The sequence below is a fragment of the Lithobates pipiens genome, unplaced genomic scaffold, assembly GCF_037356315.1.
Source record: "Lithobates pipiens isolate NorthernLeopardFrog02 unplaced genomic scaffold, aLitPip1_a1.2 Scaffold_8, whole genome shotgun sequence".
NCBI lineage: Eukaryota > Metazoa > Chordata > Amphibia > Anura > Ranidae > Lithobates > Lithobates pipiens.
This window is the reverse complement of record NW_027507903.1, coordinates 626628784-626649123: the sequence shown is the minus strand read 5'-3', so window position 1 is coordinate 626649123 and position 20340 is coordinate 626628784. Positions and strand designations below refer to the sequence as shown.

Here is a 20340-nt window from a genome sequence, read left to right as displayed (position 1 = left end):
TAGCACTTTAGATTTCTCCCATAGACTTGTATAGGGTGTTCCGGCTTTTCGAATTTGCTGCGAACAGCCCAAATTGTTCACTGTTCGCTGAACAGGCGAACAGGCAATGTTCGAGTAGAACATGAGTTCGACTCAAACTCGAAGCTCATCCCTAGGCAGCTGTAGCAATTACAGTGAGTGTATTGTGCCAACTGCACAGTGCACAGCTAAAGCTACCCCAATTGCTTGTGTTCTGCTGGTCCTATACCACAGGCAGCTGTAGCAATTACAGTCAGTGTATTGTGCCACCTGCACAGTGTACAGCTAAAGCTACCCCAATTGCTGGTGTTCTTCTGGTCCTATACCACAGGCAGCTGTAGCAATTACAGTGGGTGTATTGTGCCACCTGCACAGTGTACAGCTAAAGCTACCCCAATTGCTGGTGTTCTTCTGATCCTATACCACAGGCAGCTGTTGCAGCAATTACATACGGTGTATTGTGTCATCTGCACAGTGTACGCCTAAAGCTACCCCAATAGCTGGTGTTCTGCTGATCCTATACCACATGCAGCTGCAGTAATTACAGTCTGTGTATTGTGCCACCTGCACAGCGTACACCTAAATCTAACGCAATTGCTGGTGTTCTTCTGGTCCTATACCACAGGCAGCTGTAGCAATTACAGTGGGTGTATTGTGCCACCTGCACAGCGTACAGCTAAAGCTACCCCAATTGCTGGTGTTCTGCTGGTCCTATACCTCAGGCAGCTGTAGCAATTACAGTCGGTGTATTGTGCCACCTGCACAGTGTACACCTATATCTACCGCAATTGCTGGTGTTCTTCTGGTCCTATACCACAGGCAGCTGTAGCAATTACAGTCGGTGTATTGTGCCACCTGCACAGTGTACACCTAAATCTACCCCAATTGCTGGTGTTCTGCTGGTCCTATACCACAGGCAGCTGTAGCAATTACAGTGGGTGTATTGTGCCACCTGCACAGTGTACAGCTAAAGCTACCCCAATTGCTGGTGTTCTGCTGGTCCTATACCTCAGGCAGCTGTAGCAATTACAGTGGGTGCATTGTGCCACCTGCACAGTGTACAGCTAAAGCTACCCCAATTGCTGGTGTTCTTCTGGTCCTATACCACAGGCAGCTGCTGCAGCAATTACATACGGTGTATTGTGTCATCTGCACAGTGTACGCCTAAAGCTACCCCAATAGCTGGTGTTCTGCTGATCCTATACCACAGGCAGCTGCAGTAATTACAGTCTGTGTATTGTGCCACCTGCACAGCGTACACCTAAATCTAACGCAATTGCTGGTGTTCTTCTGGTCCTATACCACAGGCAGCTGTAGCAATTACAGTGGGTGTATTGTGCCACCTGCACAGCGTACAGCTAAAGCTACCCCAATTGCTGGTGTTCTGCTGGTCCTATACCTCAGGCAGCTGTAGCAATTACAGTCGGTGTATTGTGCCACCTGCACAGTGTACACCTAAATCTACCGCAATTGCTGGTGTTCTTCTGGTCCTATACCACAGGCAGCTGTAGCAATTACAGTCGGTGTATTGTGCCACCTGCACAGTGTACACCTAAATCTACCCCAATTGCTGGTGTTCTGCTGGTCCTATACCACAGGCAGCTGTAGCAATTACAGTGGGTGTATTGTGCCACCTGCACAGTGTACAGCTAAAGCTACCCCAATTGCTGGTGTTCTGCTGGTCCTATACCTCAGGCAGCTGTAGCAATTACAGTGGGTGTATTGTGCCACCTGCACAGTGTACAGCTAAAGCTACCCCAATTGCTGGTGTTCTTCTGATCCTATACCACAGACAGCTGCTGCAGCAATTACATACGGTGTATTGTGTCATCTGCACAGTGTACGACTAAAGCTACCCCAATTGCTGGTGTTCTGCTGATCCTATACCACAGGCAGCTGCAGTAATTACAGTCGGTGTATTGTGCCACCTGCACAGTGTACAGCTAAAGCTACCCAAACTGCTGGTGTTCTGCTGGTCCTATACCTCAGGCAGCTGTAGCAATTACAGTCGGTGTATTGTGCCACCTGCACAGTGTACAGCTAAAGCTACCCCAATTGCTGGTGTTCTGCTGGTCCTATACCTCAGGCAGCTGTAGCAATTACAGTGGGTGTATTGTGCCACCTGCACAGTGTACAGCTAAAGCTACCCCAATTGCTTGTGTTCTGCTGGTCCTATACCACAGGCAGCTGTAGCAATTACAGTCAGTGTATTGTGCCACCTGCACAGTGTATAGCTAAAGCTACCCCAACTGCTGGTTTTCTGCTGGTCCTATACCACAGGCAGCTGTAGCAATTACAGTCAGTGTATTGTGCCACCTGCACAGTGTACAGCTAAAGCTACCCCAATTGCTGGTGTTCTTCTGATCCTATACCTCAGGCAGCTGCTGCAGCAATTACATACAGTGTATTGTGTCATCTGCACAGTGTACGCCTAAAGCTACCCCAATTGCTGGTGTTCTGCTGATCCTATACTACAGGCAGCTGCAGTAATTACAGTCGGTGTACTGTGTCATCTGCACAGTGTGCACTTAAAGCAACCCAATTACTGGTGTTCTCATAATAATAATACTACAGGCATGCAGTTGATTCTGATAGCTGCAGTATAATCAGTATATACGTCCCAGCTTTGTGCAGCTACATCTCCCTGCAGGCCATTAGTATGCCTGGAAGGCCAACAAGGAGAGGCAGACAGTCACGAGCCAATAAAATAAGGCAAGCAGGCTCTTATGCTAGAGGCAACAGTGCTGGTTGTGGGCACGGTGCATCCTCATCAGCACGTGGCCATGGGACACGCTTGTCCTTATGTTCGGCAGCTGGACATGTTGAGCTGCAACATGCCAAAGACTTGGTAGAATGGATGACCAAGCTGTCCTAATCCTCCTCATTCTCTTTAACCCAGGCTCAGGGTACTGGCAAAGCAGCTGCCAACAAAGCCTCTTCCCTCATCTCAATGGCATCAGTCACTCCTTCCCTAGACCCAGCATGTCCTCCTGAGGAGTCCCCCGAACTGTTTGAGCACAGTGTTGCGTACATGCTCCATGAGGATGCCCAGCGTTTTGAAGGCTCTGTTGATGATACCCAGATAGAGGAAGGCAGTAACATGAGCTCAGAGAGAGGGGATGCCCAAGAAGGACAGCAATCTAGCAGTCATGTTTCCTCAGCTGCAGCATACTGCCAGAATTGCTCCAGTGATGAGGAGGGAGGGGGTGATGAGGTCACTGACTCCACATGGGTGCCTGATAGGAGAGAGGAGGAGGAAGAGGCACATCTCCAACGAGGCAGGATCCACCACATGCTTGCCCAGACATATGTCGACCTGCCATGCAGTTCGTTGGCAAGCGTACCTAAAAGACCCACACCAAAGAACAAAGTGGACCTCTCCTTGCTCCTCATCAGCTGGGATCTCCAACCCCACTATACCTTCAGTCCTCTCTGAAACCTGCACTGATAGAAATGAAGGTGTAGAATTAGGTGTGTCACAGCTAAGTACTTGCGGGCAATCTGCTAGCGGTACACCGACGTCCGATTGTACCAGGCAAATTTCCCTGCCCCAGCTGCTGCACCGTCAAAATAAGTTCACTCCCAGCCATCCACATGCCCAGTGGTTGAATGCTAGCTTGGTTAAATTGCTAGCACTTCAACTGCTGCCTTTTCAATTTGTAGACTTGGCCCTCTTCCGTCAGTTTGTGCAATGTGTAGTTCCTCGGTGGCAGGTTCCCAAACATCACTTTACTCACGGAAGGCGATTCCGGCTCTCTACCGGCATGTGGAAGGCAATATCCATACCTCGCTGGAAAGGGTGGTCAGCCGTAAAGTGCATATTACTGCTGACTCATGGTCCAGAAGGCATGGACAGGGACGTTACCTATCTTTCACGGCGCATTGGGTGACTCTTCTGGCAGCTGGGAAGGATGCAGGACAAGGTGCAGTAGTGTTGGAGGTTGTTCCGCTACCACGCCTCCAAAATGCTACTACTAGTGATTATGACACACCTCTATCCTCCACCCCCTCCTCTTCTTCTTCCTCCATGGCCTCTTCCTGTGCTTTGTCCTCGGAATCAGCGGTGCTCCATAGGCGTTCAAGGGGCTATGCATGTACGCAGGCAAAAAGATGCCATGCTGTGCTTGCGCTGGTGTGCTTGGGAGACAGGAGCCACACTGGGGCAGAGATTCTGTCATCTCTGCAGGGGCAGGCTGAGCCTGACCCATGTGCCTTGTCTGGCTCATGTCCTTAACTTGGCAGTGCAGCGGTTCTTGGGCAGGTACCCGGGCTTACAGAATGTCCTGAGGCAGGCCAGGAAATGATGTGTGCATTTCCACCGGTCATATAATGCCAGTGCTTGGCTGTCTAACCTCCAAAAGGAATTGAACCTGCCCAAGAACCGCCTAATCTGTGACATGTTCACCAGGTGGAACTAAACGTTGGCCATGCTGCAGCGGCTGCACATGTAGCAGAGGGCCATCAATGAGTACCTGTGCGACTATGGCACCAGGACAGAGTCAGGGGAGCTTGGATTTTTCCCCATGCCAGTGGGCCATGATCAGGGATGCATGCACTGTTCTGTCACCATTTGAGGAGGCCACGAGGATGGTGAGCAGTGACAGTGCATGCATCAGTGACATTGTCCCTCTTGTCCACCTGTTGGAGCACACACTGCATGGAATAATGGACAGGCCACTTGAGGCAGAACAGAGGCAGGAAGAGGAGGACTTCCTTGCCTCTCAAGGCCCCCTTTATCCAGACAGTGTTCCTGCTGGCCCGCCGATCACACAGGAAGAGGACAAGGAGGAAGAGGAGGATTGGGTCAGCATGGAGGTGGAGTCTGGCACTCAGCATCAGCAGCAGTCTTTTAGGGATCATTTACAGTCCCAAGAAACCCATGGACTTGAATGTGGCTGGGAGGAGGTGGCTGCAGATCATGTCATCCTTAGTGACCCAGAGGACTCCGAACCTAGCTAACCTATGCTGCATGGCCTCCCTGATCCTGCAAAGCCTGCAGAAGGATCCTTGTATTCATCGGATCAAGAAAAGGGATCATTACTGGCTGGCAACTCTTCTTAATCCACTGTACAAGGGTAAGGTTGCACACCTTATCTTGCCGTTGCAGAGGGAGCAGAGGATGAGACCTCTTCGAGAGGCCTTGCAGAAAGGTCTGTGCAACGCGTTCCCAGAGACTGGGAGGTTACAAATTCCTGGTCCTGGACAACGTATTGCCGAGGCTTCAGTCAGTCACAGAAGGAGCGGTGGAGAATGTGGCCGCCTGACCGGTGCGTTCAGACAATTTTTTAGTCCGCAGCCCCAAGGTATGAACCGGTTCCACCAAGCATCGCCAGCATCTGATTTACATGGTGCAGCATGTGGGCACTGAATGGCATCTACTGTGCATATTTTTAATTTTTGTGGATGGACATGGGGTACATACCTGGCCATCCACATGTTGACCCCTTCTTTGATGGTTCTGGCAGCTTCTCTGGTGGTCCAGTGGGGGCATCCATGGTGGGGTTGTGCTGATAAACAATCAGCGCAGACCCCCTGTCAGGAGAGCCGTCGATCAGCTCTCCTCCACTCACGTCTGTCAAGACAGACATAAGTGATTAAAAGCTGATCAATGGCTCTTCCTGTTTACAGCGTGATCAGCTGTGAGTGGAAATGGCTGATCATGTGGTAAAGAGCCTCCATCTGAGGCTCTTTGCCAAGATCGGTTTAGCGGTGTGTCAGACCGACACACCACACCCCGATCGCCGCAATGCTGGATGTCATCAGGATAACAGAACCACCGCCCAGCCGTCATTCTGCTATAGGCCGAGCGGGAAGTGGTTAAGCAACAGACAGCATGGATTCATGAAAGACAGAAGTTGTCAGACAAATCTGATTTATTTTTATGAAGAGGTAAGAGAAACTTTTGACAGAGGGGTCCCGGTGGACGTGGTATACTTGGATTTTCCAAAAGTGTTTGATACAGTTCCCCACACATGACTCATGTGTAAGGTAAAGTCTACAGGCTTGGAAATATCAGTTTGTAAATGGATAAAAAATGGGATAAGACATAATTCAGAGAGTAATGGTTAATGATTCTTACTCTGAATCTAAGAAGGTTATCAGTTTTAAAAAGGGCAGTTTTTTCGTGAGCAGTGATTTTAATAATGCTTAAAGTGAAACAAAAAAAGTGTAATATTCCTTTAAATTTCGTACCTGGGGGTGTGTATAGTATGCCTGTAAAGGGGCGCATGTTTCCCGTGCTTAGAACTATCCCTGCACAAAGTGTCTGCAGGAAAAAAAGTCATTTAAAATCTCTCGTGGCTATAATGAATTGTCGGCTCCCTGTAATACAGAGAACAGTCATTGAAAGTCATTGATAAAAAAAAAAGTGTGGGGTTCCCCCAAATTCAATTACCAGGCCCTTCAGGTCTGGTATGGATATTAAGGGGAACCCCATATCAAATTTTTTTTAAAAATGACGTGGTGTTTCCCCCAAATATCCATACCAGACCCTTCAGGTCTGGTATGGATTTTATGGGGAACTCCACGCCAAATAAAAAAAAAAATGGCGTGGAGTTCCCCCTAAAAATCCATACCAGACCCTTTATCCGAGCACACAACCTGGCAGGCCACATTAAAATAGGGGGGATGAGAGAACACCCCCCTCCTGAACCGTACCAGGCCACATGCCCTCAACATTGGGAGGATGCTTTGGGGTCCCCCCCAAAGCACCTTGTCCCCATGTTGATGAGCACAAGGGCCTCATCCCCACAACCCTGGCCGGTGGTTGTGGGGGTCTGGGGTGGGGGGCTTATCTGAATCTGGAAGTCCCCTTTAACAAGGGGACCCCCAGATCCCGCCCCCCGTTTAAAATGGTAAGGGGGTACAAAAGTATTCCTACAATTTCACAAAGAAAGTGTAAAAAATAGTTAAAAAAGACACACACATCGTTGCAAAAGTCCTTTATTAAAAATAAAAAATATATAAAAAACATTCCAGCGGTGGTAATCCACTCTTGCTATCCAGCGATGGATGATCATCTCTCCGGGGTCCAGCAATGGGTGATCTTTCCCTCCAGCACAGCACATCCATCCTCTGTCTCCACTGGAGACACTGTGGCAATCCCGGCGCCTGACACTTATCTGAGGAGGGTGGGGCCACCTGTCACCTTACCATGCCCCCCTCTGATGCAAGGGGAAAGCCGGGCTTCCCCAGTGACCCTGCCCCCCTCTGATATAACGCAGGTTTCTGTTACATCAGAGGGGGCGGGGCCACTCTTTTTTTTATCAATGCCTTTCAAAGACTGTTATCTGTATTACGGGGAACCGACAATTCATTATAGCCTCGAGTGATTTTAAATGATTTTTTTTCCTGCAAAAATTACACTTTGTGCAGGGACAGTTCTAAGCAAGGGAAATATGCGCCCCTTCACAGGCATACTTTACACCCCCCCCCCCCCCCAGGTATGAAATGTAAAGGAATATTACACTTTTATTGTTTCACTTTAAGCATTATTAAAATCACTGCTCCCCAAAAAAATTCAGTTTTTAAAACTTTTTTTGCATTGATACATGTCCCCTGGGGCAGGACCCAGGTCCCCAAAAACTTTTTAGGACAATAATTTGCATATAAGCCTTTAAAATTATCGCTTTATATTTCTCCCATAGACTTGTACAGGGTGTTCCATGGCTTTTCGAATTTGCCGCGAACACCCCAAATTGTTCGCTGTTCAGTGAACAGGCGAACAGGCAATGTTCGAGTCGAACATGAGTTCAACTCCAACTCGAAGCTCATCCCTAGTCTGGAATTAAAAATACAATTTCAGTCTTTGCAGATGATGCCAAGCTATGCAGTGGAATACTGTCCTTACAGGATGTCTCCAATGTACAAGCCAACCTCAATGCTCTGTCTAATTGGGCGACTATGTGGCAGATGAGGTTTAATATTGATAAATGTAAAGTTATGCACTTGGGGGCTAAGGATTTGCATGCATCATACATATTAGGGGAGGTACGACTGGGGGGATCAATGGTGGAGAAGGATCTGGGGGGTTTTGATAGATCATAAGCTCAATAATAGCATGCAATGCCAAGCTGTGGTTTCTAAAGGGAGCAAAGTCCTTTCTTGTATTAAGAGAGGTATGGACTCCAGAGAGAGAGATATTGCAGATATGTATACAGATACATTTTGCCCCTGTACAAATCATTAGTAAGACCTCATCTGGAATATGCAATTCAGTTGTGGGCACCAGTTAACAAAAAAGATATGGGGGAACTGAAGAAAGTGCAGAGAAGGGCCAACGTAACTGATAAGAGACTTGGGAGAACTCAGCTATGAGGAAAGATTAGAGGAACTGAACTTATTCACTCTTGAGAAGAGGAGATTAAGGGGGGATTTGATCACCATGTACAAGTATATAAGAGGTCCATATAGTGAATTTGATGTTAAGTTATTCACTTTACGGTCAACACAGAGGACACAGGGGCACCCTTTGTGTCTAGAAGAACATAGATTTCATCTTCAAATACAGAAAAGTTTCTTCACAGTAAGAGCTGTGAAAATATGGAATAGACTCCCTCCAGAGGTGTTTCTGGCCAGCTCAGTAGATTGCTTTAAGAAAGGCCTGGATACTTTCCTAAATGTACGTAATATAATTGTGTACTAACATCGGGGGATCAGGAAGGATTTTTTTCCCCTGCTATAGCAAATAGGATCATGCTTTTCTGGGGTTTTTCACCTTCCTCTGGGTCAACTGTGGGCTTAGGATTGGATATATGTGATTGTTAATTCACGTGGACTCTATAGCCTTCTCTGGTCATATATAATTTGCTAATCTTTTCAAGTGATTTTTTGGAATGTACATTTGTTTACTATACCTTCCTCCAATCCCTCTTCCTTAGTCCTCCCTCACATCCCCACCCTCCCCTTTCCTTTCCTTCCTCCCTTCCCTTACCCCTCTAGACATCCCTCTAGGCAATGTCATATCATTGTCTTTTGCAATCTGAATCTGAATTTAAACCCTCTTGCTAACTTACTTGTTTGGCACCAACTGTCCTTTTGCATTTTCTTTTGTTAACATACATGTGGTATGTTGGACTGACATAAATGTATCATTATCATTTCTGTTTATACACCAATTTTTATTCAACAAAAAATATTACTTTGAAATAAAAACGTAGAAGCTGATTGGTTACTGTGCCAAGCTCCACCAGATTGTGCACCAGTGTTAGTAAATCTTCCCATAAGGTAGTATTTGTCAGGGCTGGGCTCAGCTCTTCCTTGTCAAAGCTGGCCACTCAGTTGTTGACTAATTGCCATCTCCTATCTCTCCACAGTGACTCACCTGTTGATGATATCCTGCTCGTCAGTCCTGCCTGCTTAAGCCATCCAGTCCAGATGATCTCTGCCTTCGCCTTGGTCACATCTCTAGAGACGTTCTCCTGTGTTCCTGTTAAAGATTTGCTTGACTGACATTCCTTCTGGCTCCAGTTCCTGCTTGCTGTTCTAATACGCTTATCTCTGACTCCCTGACGTTTTGGCTTGACTGACTATCCTTTCCGGTTCCTAGCTATGTTTTGACTACATTTACTCTGTTTACCTGTTTTATTATTATTAAACAAGTGTGATTTAACTGTACTTCTGTCTCAGTCTGATTCATGGTTTCTGACAGTATTGCATACAAGAATAACAGACAGTTACAGTATTCAATGCCTGTTCAAAGAGGTGTGTGCTTTTCTTGGTACTGAGTTCTGTACTTAAATTTCTAATAGTCTAATATTGTAGTGGGTCAATTAAAGATAATAAAAGAGCTACAATGGTTATTACCAAAGCTAGGTGATAGTAGATGTTACCTGTCTTCATAGATGGGTTTAGTTGAAAGTTGGTTGAGTATATTATAATGGTTATCAGAAAAGCTAGGTCATACTAGCTATAACCTGTTTTCATGGATGGGTTTAGTTGGAAGTTTGTTAAGTGTATTGTTTGGTTCATTGTTTTTTTAATACATTTTTATTTGAGTTTTTATTTCAACATACAGAAAAAGAAAAACAGGTTACAAGTTATATTTTATGAAGATGACCAAAGAGGATCATACTCTGGTAACATACAAAAATTTATGCCAAAACATTAAGAGCACAAAGATGGTGTGCCTCGCAACCATGGGAAATAAACAAGAGGGTGTCCCCACGACCCCTCAGACATCTCCCCGCTTCATCCCTATCGGGCAGCGAAGGGGGGAGTGGCTGATAGGCAGGGGGGTAGCTCCACTGAGGGGGGGGGGGGTTGTATTCATATGAAGCATTCCTTAGAAACAATGAATGAAAAGTGATAAAGAAGACATGGAAATTTGGTAGGGGAGACATTGGGTGGGTAAGATAGTGAGTAGGTATGTTAATCAGAACCTAGAACTGCAATTTTAGCGATATATATATGTTAAGGTGGGAGTTAGGTGAGGGGTTACCAGGGAGGGGGCAAAAAGAAAATCGACTAAACTGGAAGCCCAAAGACTTAGGTAGTGTTGGTTCATTTTTAATATCAAGTATTAATATTGCACCCAAAGAAAGACAAAGCAAGTGCCAAGGACAAAGAAAATGCCACAAATCTGACTTCTTGGTCCAAAGGTGTGGCTTTTACGTATTATATAATGTATTTAAGAATTTGCACAAACACCAGATCATTATTTATGAGAGATTTATTTCTGTGATTTTGAAGCATCTAATCAGTTTGATCATGACCCAGACTCTCAAACGCCTCACTGTAGAAAACAGAGATTAGATGTCTCTCCCCATTGTACTGTACAAAACACTTAAAGCAACCAGGGAACAAAAAAATATTATTGTATAACAATAGCATTTAATCACTTGATATTGTCATATAATTATTAGTAAAACACAAAATAAATGTTTTTTCTTATCGGTTGGCAAAAATCTCCTCCACAGCTGTACAGTTCTCCAATGCCTTTGCTTGCTTAGAAGCCCTCTAAGGGCCACAACTCACCATCAAAATTGACCTCTTATTGACTTTAATGCAATTCACTGGTTTCATTTTTAACAAATGAAACCACCAAGCTACTCATTCAATCCCTTGTTATCTCTCACTTTGACTATTGCAACTCCTTACCTCTCCATAGGTTATCCTCTCTTCAGTCTATCATTATTGCTGCTGCCAGACTCATCTACCTTACAACCCAAAGCTGTGAGAGCTCTCCCATGCATTTGCTTGCTTAAAAGCCTTCTAAGCCCTTGTACAAACGGTTGGAGATTCCGACGGAATGTGTCCTATCGGACCGTTTTGTCGGATATTCCGACTGTGTGTAGTCTCCATTGGACTGTTTCCATCGGAATATCCGACGGACCAACTTTTTCAACTTGCCGGTAAAATTTTCCGACAAAATGCTCCGATCAGACATACTCCGATCATGTGTAGCCTACTCCGACGGACAAAGTGCCACGCATGCTCAGATCAAATTTCTAGACCTAAGCTATTGGCTACTAGCCTGAACGTAGTCCCGTCTTAATGAAATAACGTCATCACGTTATGTACAATCGGATTTTCCGACAACTTTGTCCGACCGTGTGTATGCAACAGTTTCAGACAAAATCCGTCGGACAAAATCCAACGGATTTGGTTGTCAGAATGTCTGACCGTGTGTACAAGGGCTAAGGGTCACAACTCATCATCAAAATTCATATCACAGGCACATGATAAATACTCTGAGGATATGACTTTTTGTCTATATACTATCAATGTGCTGGCATATGCAAAAAAGGCCTAGTAAATCAGGCCTTAACCCCCCTGACGGTATTCCCGAGTCTGACTCGGGGTGGATTTTTTATACCAAAAGCGGTATCCCCGAGTCAGACTCGGGACAGCGTCGCTGGATCCAGGAGGAGGTTTCCTTACCTTCTCCTTCGAATCCAGCGATGTCTCCCCGCTGTACGAGCGAGCCGTGCCTCGCTCGATCTATCACATCGGCGATCTCCGTGCCCTGCGAGCGTTGCGACGCACGGGCACGGAGATCGGCGCCAAATTCAAAAAGTGAAATAAACAGTATACATACAGTATAATGTAATCTTACAGATTACATTGCTGTATGTAAATATTTCACATCCCCTTTGTCCCTAGTGGTCTGCCCAGTGTCCTGCATGCAGTTTTATATTGTAAAAACTGTTCTTTATGCCTGGAAACTGGAGATTGTCCATAGCAACCAAAACTGTCACTGTACATCAAAAATGATTTTAGACCAGCTAGAAAACAGCGATAATAAATTAGAATGACTCGCAGAATTGAGCGATAGCGATTTGTGGGGAGATCCGTCATCAAATACTGAAAAGTAATGACAGTGACAATTCTGCAACTCGGCAAATTTCAGTGTTTTTGATTAGATTACATTATTGAATAATTTTTATTATTGTTATATTATTATTTGGTACAATTATTTATAATTATTTATTATATTATAATTTATGATTTAATTTTTCAAACTTTATCATACCTGGGATGTCTGCTAGACTCTGGTTTGGACAGATTTAAGAGAGTTATTCCTAAGAATTGCAGGACTACAATATAAAACGCCAAATTTTCATGCAAAATAATGGTACCGCTTTTAGCACCTAAAATCCGAAATAATGGTACCGCCAGGGAGGTTAAGTCTGTCAGCTTTTTTTAACAAAAGGGATCAAAATTGATATAAGCAATTTAGATATGAAGTATGAATCCATAGTCATCTCTCCTGTAAATGTAGCCATCAGCGTAAAGTTGTAGTATGCTAGTCATCTGGTATTGCCTGAAGAAGAAGTGACCAAGTTTTAAAAGTTTGCATTATGATATTTATCAAATGTCTGCTAAAAACTTACAAAACTGTTTCTTAACTTAGCAAAAGCAATCTTTAAGTCTCTGTTCCTCAAGCTGTATATGATTGTACTCATCAGGGGTGCCCCACTGTGTAGATCAGTGATACTAATTTGCTTATATGCTCTCAAAAGTGCATGTGCTTTTCAATATGTAATCAAGAAAAAGAGCGCTACCTTTCGCTATACTACTGCATCATATATACAGAATCAGTCATAATGAATTCATAAAAGATTGGTGACAATATAAATAATAAAGTCCATAGATTCAAATAAATAAAAATAAAATTAAGTTCATGTGCTTCAAAAACTTTGCGACTTTTGGTTAATCAAATGTGCGATTTAAAGTGTCAAGCGCCAGAGTAAACATCAGTGCAATCCATGCTCTCCTCTGTGTGCCCCCTCACTCACCAGAGATCCAGGGTTAAATAAAAAAATGAAACGTTTTAAAAGATCCTTTGACAACGTCTCGTGGGCGGGACAAAACACTTTAAAAGTTTGCATTATGATATTTAGATAATAATAAAATTAAAATAAATGATATTACCTTGAATACAAACTTTCGCTAAAAACTTACAAAATCGTTTCTTAACTTAGCAAAAGCAAACTTTATGTCTTTGTTCCTCAAGCTGTATATGATTGGATTCAGCAGTGGTGTCCCCACTGTATAGATCAGTGATACTAGTTTGCGTATAGTCAATGACTGTCCACTTGTTGGAAGGTCATAAATAATAATTAGTGTTACAAAAAATATACAAACCACCATCAAATGAGAGCTGCAGGTGGAGAAAGCCTTCTGTTTTCCAGTATTTGATGGGATTTTCAAGATGGTAAATATAATATAAGTGTATGATATTATAATAATTATGAATGGTAAGAATAGTAAAGGAACACTATTCAACATCGTGTCTAACTGAACCCAGAATGTATCTGAACAGGAAAGCTTTAACACTGGTGACACATCACAGAAGAAATGGTCAATTATATTTGGTCCACAAAAATCAAGATAAGCTATTAGAATTGCAACAATCAACATGGAAAAAATGCTAAACAACCAGGAAATTATGATCAAAATTATGCAAAGCAACTCATTCATCATAGTAGTGTAATGCAAAGGGTTACAGATGGCCATATATCGGTCATAAGACATTACTGTCAGAAGAAGGCACTCAGAAGATTCCATCACATCAAAAATATATTGCTGGAAAATACAGCCTGTAAAAGATATTTTTCCATTCTCATGAATTAACATCTGAAGCAAGTTTGGGGCAATGTCTGTGGTTAGCAGAATATCAGATAAGGAGAGCTGGGTGAGAAAGAAGTACATCGGAGTATGTAGGGTTTTATTGTAGTAGACCAGTGTGATGATCAAGAGGTTTCCAAAAAGTGTCAAAACATAAACAACAAGGAGAAGGATGAAAAGCACAATGTTGATTGCTTTGAAACTTTGGAATCCCAAGAGGATTACTTCAGTAATGATGGTCTGGTTGTTTTTACATTTTGCCTTAAACACAAAAAATTCTGAAATAAATAAAATGTTTATTGGTAGTTATTTGAGCATTAAACAGTTAGGATAGACAATAATTACAGTTCCTTAATTACTATTGAATTATTAGCAAGTGAATGTTTAGATAAAACTCTTTAGACTTAGCTTACATTTGTGGTTGGGGGTTGATAAAAACAGGAAGTTAAGCTGTGCCCCCCCCCCCCCCAAGCAAATTATCTGCCCGTCACATTTGACAAGGCATACTGCCCACTGAACACAACCCTCTCAAGTTAAAATGCCTCACCACCTGTCAAACATCCTCTGAAAAGTCATTCATCGTGGGTCATTTCACAGAGGGCTACCATGTGTGTAAATGAGTCCTTTGGGTGAGCTAGAGTTTTGTATTCTCTGGGAAACGTATGGCAGTTTTTATGCTGCTCATGGGGGATACACACATCTGCATTATAATTATTATTGATTTCCTTTTTTTTGTTTTGTGTGCATACATTGTGTGGACTTAACCTCCCTGGCAGTATTCCCAAGTCTGGCTTGAAGTGGAATTTCAGAACCAAAAGCGGTAACCCCGAGCCAGACTCAGGATCGCATCATAGGATCCAGGAAGAGTTTGCTTACCTTATTCCCTGGATCCAGCGATGTCCCCCCACTGTGTGAGCAGCTCATCCTCCGCTCGATGTATCACAGAGCCGAGCTCCATTCCCTGCGAGCGTTTTGAAGCACGGGGACAGAGAATGGCACCAAATTCAAAAAGTGAAACACACACATTACATACAGTCCACATCCCTTTTGTCCCGAGTGGTCTGTCCAGTGTCCTGCATGTAGTTTTATATTATAAAAACTGTTCTTTCTGCCTGAAAACTGGAGATTGTCCATAGCAACCAAAACCGTCCTTTACATCAAAAGTGGTTTTAGATCAGCTAGAAAACAGCGATAATAAATTAGAATCACTCGCAGAATTGAGCGATAGCGATTTGTGGGGAGATCCGTCATCAAATACTGAAAAGTAATGACAGCGACAATTCTGCAACTGAGCAAATTTCAGTGTTTTTGATTTGATTACATTATTGAATAATTTGTATTATTGTTATATTATTATTTGGTATAATTATTTATAGTTATTTATTATATTTTAATTTATGATTTTGTTTTTCAAATTTGATCATACCCGGGATGTCTGCTAGACTCTGGTTTGGACAGATTTAAGTGAGTTATTCCTAAGAATTACAGGACTACAATATAAAACACCAAATTCCCATGCAAAATAATTGTACTGCTTTAAGCATCAAAAATATGAAATAATCATACCTCCAGGGAGGTTAAATACGACCCCTTTATTTAGTAACCCTTGTAGAATTTACTATTGCATATGTGTTACACACATAATTTAAAAACTAGATTGATTTACTAAAGATGAAATGTGTTCATTATCCTTTTGCTCACTTCACATACACAGCCACATCTCAGGGACTATATTTAAACTCTGGAAATGTAACCTTTTTTTAATTACCAGAAGTGGACATATTTAAATTCACTTGAGATACTGAGATAGTTCCAATGTTTACTCCTAATGTATAACTAAATCCAAGAAACAAAATGTATAATATTGCAACTTAATAGTCCTTAATATGTGTTGGCTGCATTACATCTTCTAAGGCTAAGAACATTTTTGCCAAGTATAAAAAATACATTTTAATTCAAAAGCAGAAAAGAATGGACTGGCCTGAAGCAATAAAGTGACTATTTAGAAAATACCTCACGATCTTACCCGAAGTGCCATAAAGTGTCCTTGTCACTAATAGTGTGCTGAACTATATACATAAAAAAAAAAAAATTCCTCTGAAAGCTCCATGGTGGAGATAAACAAAGGAAATGCTAACCATGGAACCATCCACTGATACATGAGAGGAGTAGGCATAGCCACCCAGGGACAGAATTTTACAGAATTACTAAATGAAAATAAGGGGGGAAAAGCTTGAACAAAAGAAAACTGATGTAGTAACCACATATACAGTCTATTGATCTGCAGTATATTGCATGTTTGCTTTTCAATTTAGACATGCTTTTAGAAATAATAATTCTGTTTAACCACTTCCCGACCAGCACACGACGATGTACGTCGACAGAATGTCACGGGAAGGCATATTGGCGTACAGGTACGTCCAATATTCAATGCCGCCCTGCCGTCAGGAGCGCGCAGGAAAGCTCAAATTGTGGGAAAAAAGGACGTCAATTTTGTTTGGGAGCCACGTCACACGACCGCGCAATTGTCAGTTAAAGCGAAGCAGTGCCGAATCGCAAAAAGTGGTCTGGTCTTTGACCAGCAAAATGGTCCGGTCTGCAAGTGGTTAATGTATTCATAAACAATATAGAGGATGGCATATAGTAAATAACCCAATCTCAGTGTTTGCTGATGACACAAAGCTAAGCAGGGCAATAACTTTGCAGTAGGATATAGAAACTTTACAGGAGGACCTCAATAAAATAATGGAATGGGCCTGACAAATGAGGTTTAATGTTGAAAAATGTAAAGTAATGCACTTGGCCAAAAACATAGATGCAAGTTACTTGCTAGGAGGAGAACCATTGGGGGATTCCAGGATGAAAAGGACCTGGGGTCCTAGTAAATCATAGGCTCAGCAATAGCATGCAATGCCAAGCTGCAGCAAACAAAGAAAGCAGACTATTAGCACATGTAAAATGGTATCTATAAAGAGATAAAACCATAATGCTACCACTATATAAGACTCTGGTTCAGCCACATTTTGATTTTGCCATCCAGGTCTGGTCACCAGGCCTTCAGAAAGGATGTGCTGGAACTGGAGAGAGCCCAGAGAAAGGCAACAAAGCTTATGCTGTAAGTGGTCTGGAGGATCTCAGTTGTGGTGATTCTAGCATAGGAAGGAAACTATTCAGTTTAAGGGTAGCGATAAGGATGTGGCACTCCCTCCCACAATCAGTGGTGTCAGCTGGAAGGATTGATAGTTTCAAAAAACTCTTATGCCGCGTACACACGACCGGACTTAGGTCCGACAGTTCTGACTGACTTTCCGAATAAACGGACTTGGCCACACACAATCACACCAAAGTCCGACGGATTCGAACATGATGACGTACGACCGGACTAGAATAAGGAAGTTCATAGCCAGTAGCCAATAGCTGTCAGTTTTTGTCCGTCGGACTAGCATACACACGAGCGGATTTCTCGGTAGGAACTGGGTCCGGCGGAGTTCTGGCGGAAAAATTTGAAACATGTTCCATTTCTAAAGTCTGTCAGACTTTTGCAAATCAAAAGTCCGCTGCAGCCCACACACGATCGAATGGTCTGCCGGAATCATTCCGTCTGACTTTGGATGTTGAGAAGTCTGGTCGTGTGTACGCGGCATTAGGCCCCTTTCACACAAACCTTCCAATCAGGTCCGCCAGTCAGTTTTTCAGGCATATCTGATCAGACACTCCGTTCACCTCTATGGAGTGGCGGATGTCAGTGGTGACATCTCCACTGACATCCGCCGATATCTACTTCTCAATCTACTGAATGTTTTAAAAAAGGCCTTAAGACATTTCTTTTTAGCAAAGCTTTTTTTTTGTTTTAGATGTTTGTTTTATCTGTATAGTTGTTAATTTTAACTTGTAGCACTTTGAGATCTTTTTGATGTAAAGTGCATTATAAATAAAATCTATTATTATTATTATTATTTATTATCTAATCCGATCCTGTCCGTGAAATCCAGATGGATGGTGACCCTATTTTCCATCCGTTTGGAAGATCGGATCAGATAAAAACATTTTCATCTCATCTCTCCATAGAAGTCCATCTCAGCACAGTAAGCAGAGACGGACCTGTCGTCAGCCTGCTCATGCTCAGCAGGAATCAGCAGATCAATCCCTTGCTGAGCAAAACAGAGTCCGTCGGGCGAACTGCCCATGTGAAAGAGCCCTAAAATGGGCATTTTTAGCAAATGTAATATACAGGGATATGGGAAATTATTTTGATATAAACACACAAACACACACGCCTACACAGGTTGAACTAGATGGACTAGTGTCTTTAATCAACCTTACCAACTATGTAACTATGTAATTAAGGAAAGTATCTTTCAAAAAACTACCTAGAAGCCAATATATGATCATCATAAATGCCATTCCTAGAATCAATAGCTCTGCAGAAAAAAAAGTAAACATAATTTTTACCTTCTTGTCCAGCACACAATTATGGTCCATGGCTGAGACTGTTTCATGGAACAATAATGTCCATGAAACAATAACATAATGTCCTGTACTGCTAGGACAATCGGTTTATATAATGAATAAATGCATCCTCCTGAAATCTTCTGATAATTGTATTATTACCATTTAATCTTCAGAGGCCCAATTAGGAAGATATTCAGATGCAGCAGGGTATTTCTTGTTGTTTAATCATTATATTTGGAAACTAAACAAGTAATTTAGTGACTGTCCATCCATAACATATATTTTAGATATTTTAGCATCATAAAAATATTCACAAATGTATTAAACTTGGAAACCAACCTTTTTCCCAACCATTACAATGGAATGTTAGGCCGCGTACACACGGGCGGACTGTTCGCCCAACTTTGTCCGCTGAACAGTGTTTCAGCGGACAGTCCGCTCGTGTGTGGGCGTTCAGCGGACAGTTTCAGTGGACAGTTTGACGAACAAAGTTTTTCGGAAATTCCGAAAAACTGTCCGCTGAAACTTTGTTTGAGCGAACAGTCCGCCCGTGTGTAGGCTTGTTCGACAAACTAAGTTCCGCGCATGCTCAGAAAGGCTTAACACGCCGAAAGTTATAATGCAGTGTATAGGACATCGTATTTTTCGTCCCGTCGTACGTGCCGTTCACGTCATCGCGCACGGTTTCAGCAAACTGTTCGTTCGTCGTGTGTGGCCATGTCCGTCCATGCTAATTTTGAGCGGACTGTTTGCCGAAACTGTTTGACGGACAAAGTTGGGCGAACAGTCCCCGCGTGTGTACGCGGCCTTACTGAACTTGCTATTTTTTAAAATATTTTCAAATAATATTCTTTTATGGTCCCTTAAAGCAACCAGATAAATCAACAGCCTTTGAGGTTATTACTTATTAACTCCTTCGCACCTAAGGGTAAAACAAATCTTAATGCCTAAGCCGAATTTTTCAACTTTGACATGTGTTAGTAAAACAGTACATATCATCACAACTACTTTGTGCATCCAGGTGGATTATACCTTGATTTTTTCAGGACAAATTTGGTTTTCATTTGGCGGTAAAGGATATCTCTTGATTTTTTTTATTATCAAAGGAAAACTGTCCCAAAATAGTAAAACATATATATTTTTTTTTATTTAGCTGTATATTTCTTGCTACTACCATAACCTACCACCAAAGAACAACCCAAAACAAATTCTTCCACTCCTGACGATCACAGCAATACCACATGTGTGTATGTTAGTTGTTGTGTGTACCCATATATTTTTTTGTATCCTACCTAAAATACACTGACACGGACACTAACTGACAATGATAATAAAAAAAATAATAATAATTAAATAATAATATATTTTTTTTATTATTATTTTATTTTTTCTACACACTTTTTTTTCTATCTCTGCAAGGACAGAGAAAGATACAATGCATCTTTCTCGTTCATTCACAGAGACAGAAAACACAGGGGTGGGCTTCACAGTGACTGATCACTGTGATAGCCAATCAGAGGCTATCACAACAATCAGGTGACTCGGAATCGGACATTTCGGGTCCTGATTATTAGAACTGGGCCCGGGGCTATCAACAAGACCCTGGTCACTGTGTTGAGACGCACTTTTGGCCATTTTCTTCAATAGTGCAAATGTAATTTCTTTGATACATGAGGTGATAATCTCTTCTTCAGCTAACTATTACAGTAGGTGACCGCGATATTGTGTCAATCTCGCCGCTTTTATCGGGGAGATTGACACCCTGCGAGCGCCGTCGTGGGAGCCAAATGCCGAGTCGGC

The 20340-nt window shown here is 42.7% G+C and overlaps 1 protein-coding gene across 1 annotated transcript; it reads right to left on the bottom strand.

The window, feature by feature from the left end:
• Positions 1-12647: 12647 nt before the first annotated feature.
• On the bottom strand, positions 12648-18644 carry LOC143963976 (olfactory receptor 10A7-like). The gene is made up of 2 exons (XM_077473701.1): positions 18541-18644; positions 12648-14349 (listed from the first exon to the last, which is right to left on the bottom strand). The coding sequence occupies exons 1-2, from the start codon at positions 18568-18570 to the stop codon at positions 13411-13413; spliced, it is 969 nt and encodes a 322-aa protein (XP_077329827.1). The 5' UTR covers positions 18571-18644; the 3' UTR covers positions 12648-13410.
• Positions 18645-20340: the final 1696 nt, after the last annotated feature.

Coding starts and splice junctions, on each gene's coding strand:
- LOC143963976 (XM_077473701.1), bottom strand. CDS start 18,570: ATGGACCATAATTGTGTGCTGGACAAGAAG. Junction 14,350..18,540: donor ATTGTGTGCTGGACAAGAAG/GTAAAAATTATG, acceptor TTTGTGTTTAAG/GCAAAATGTAAAAACAACCA.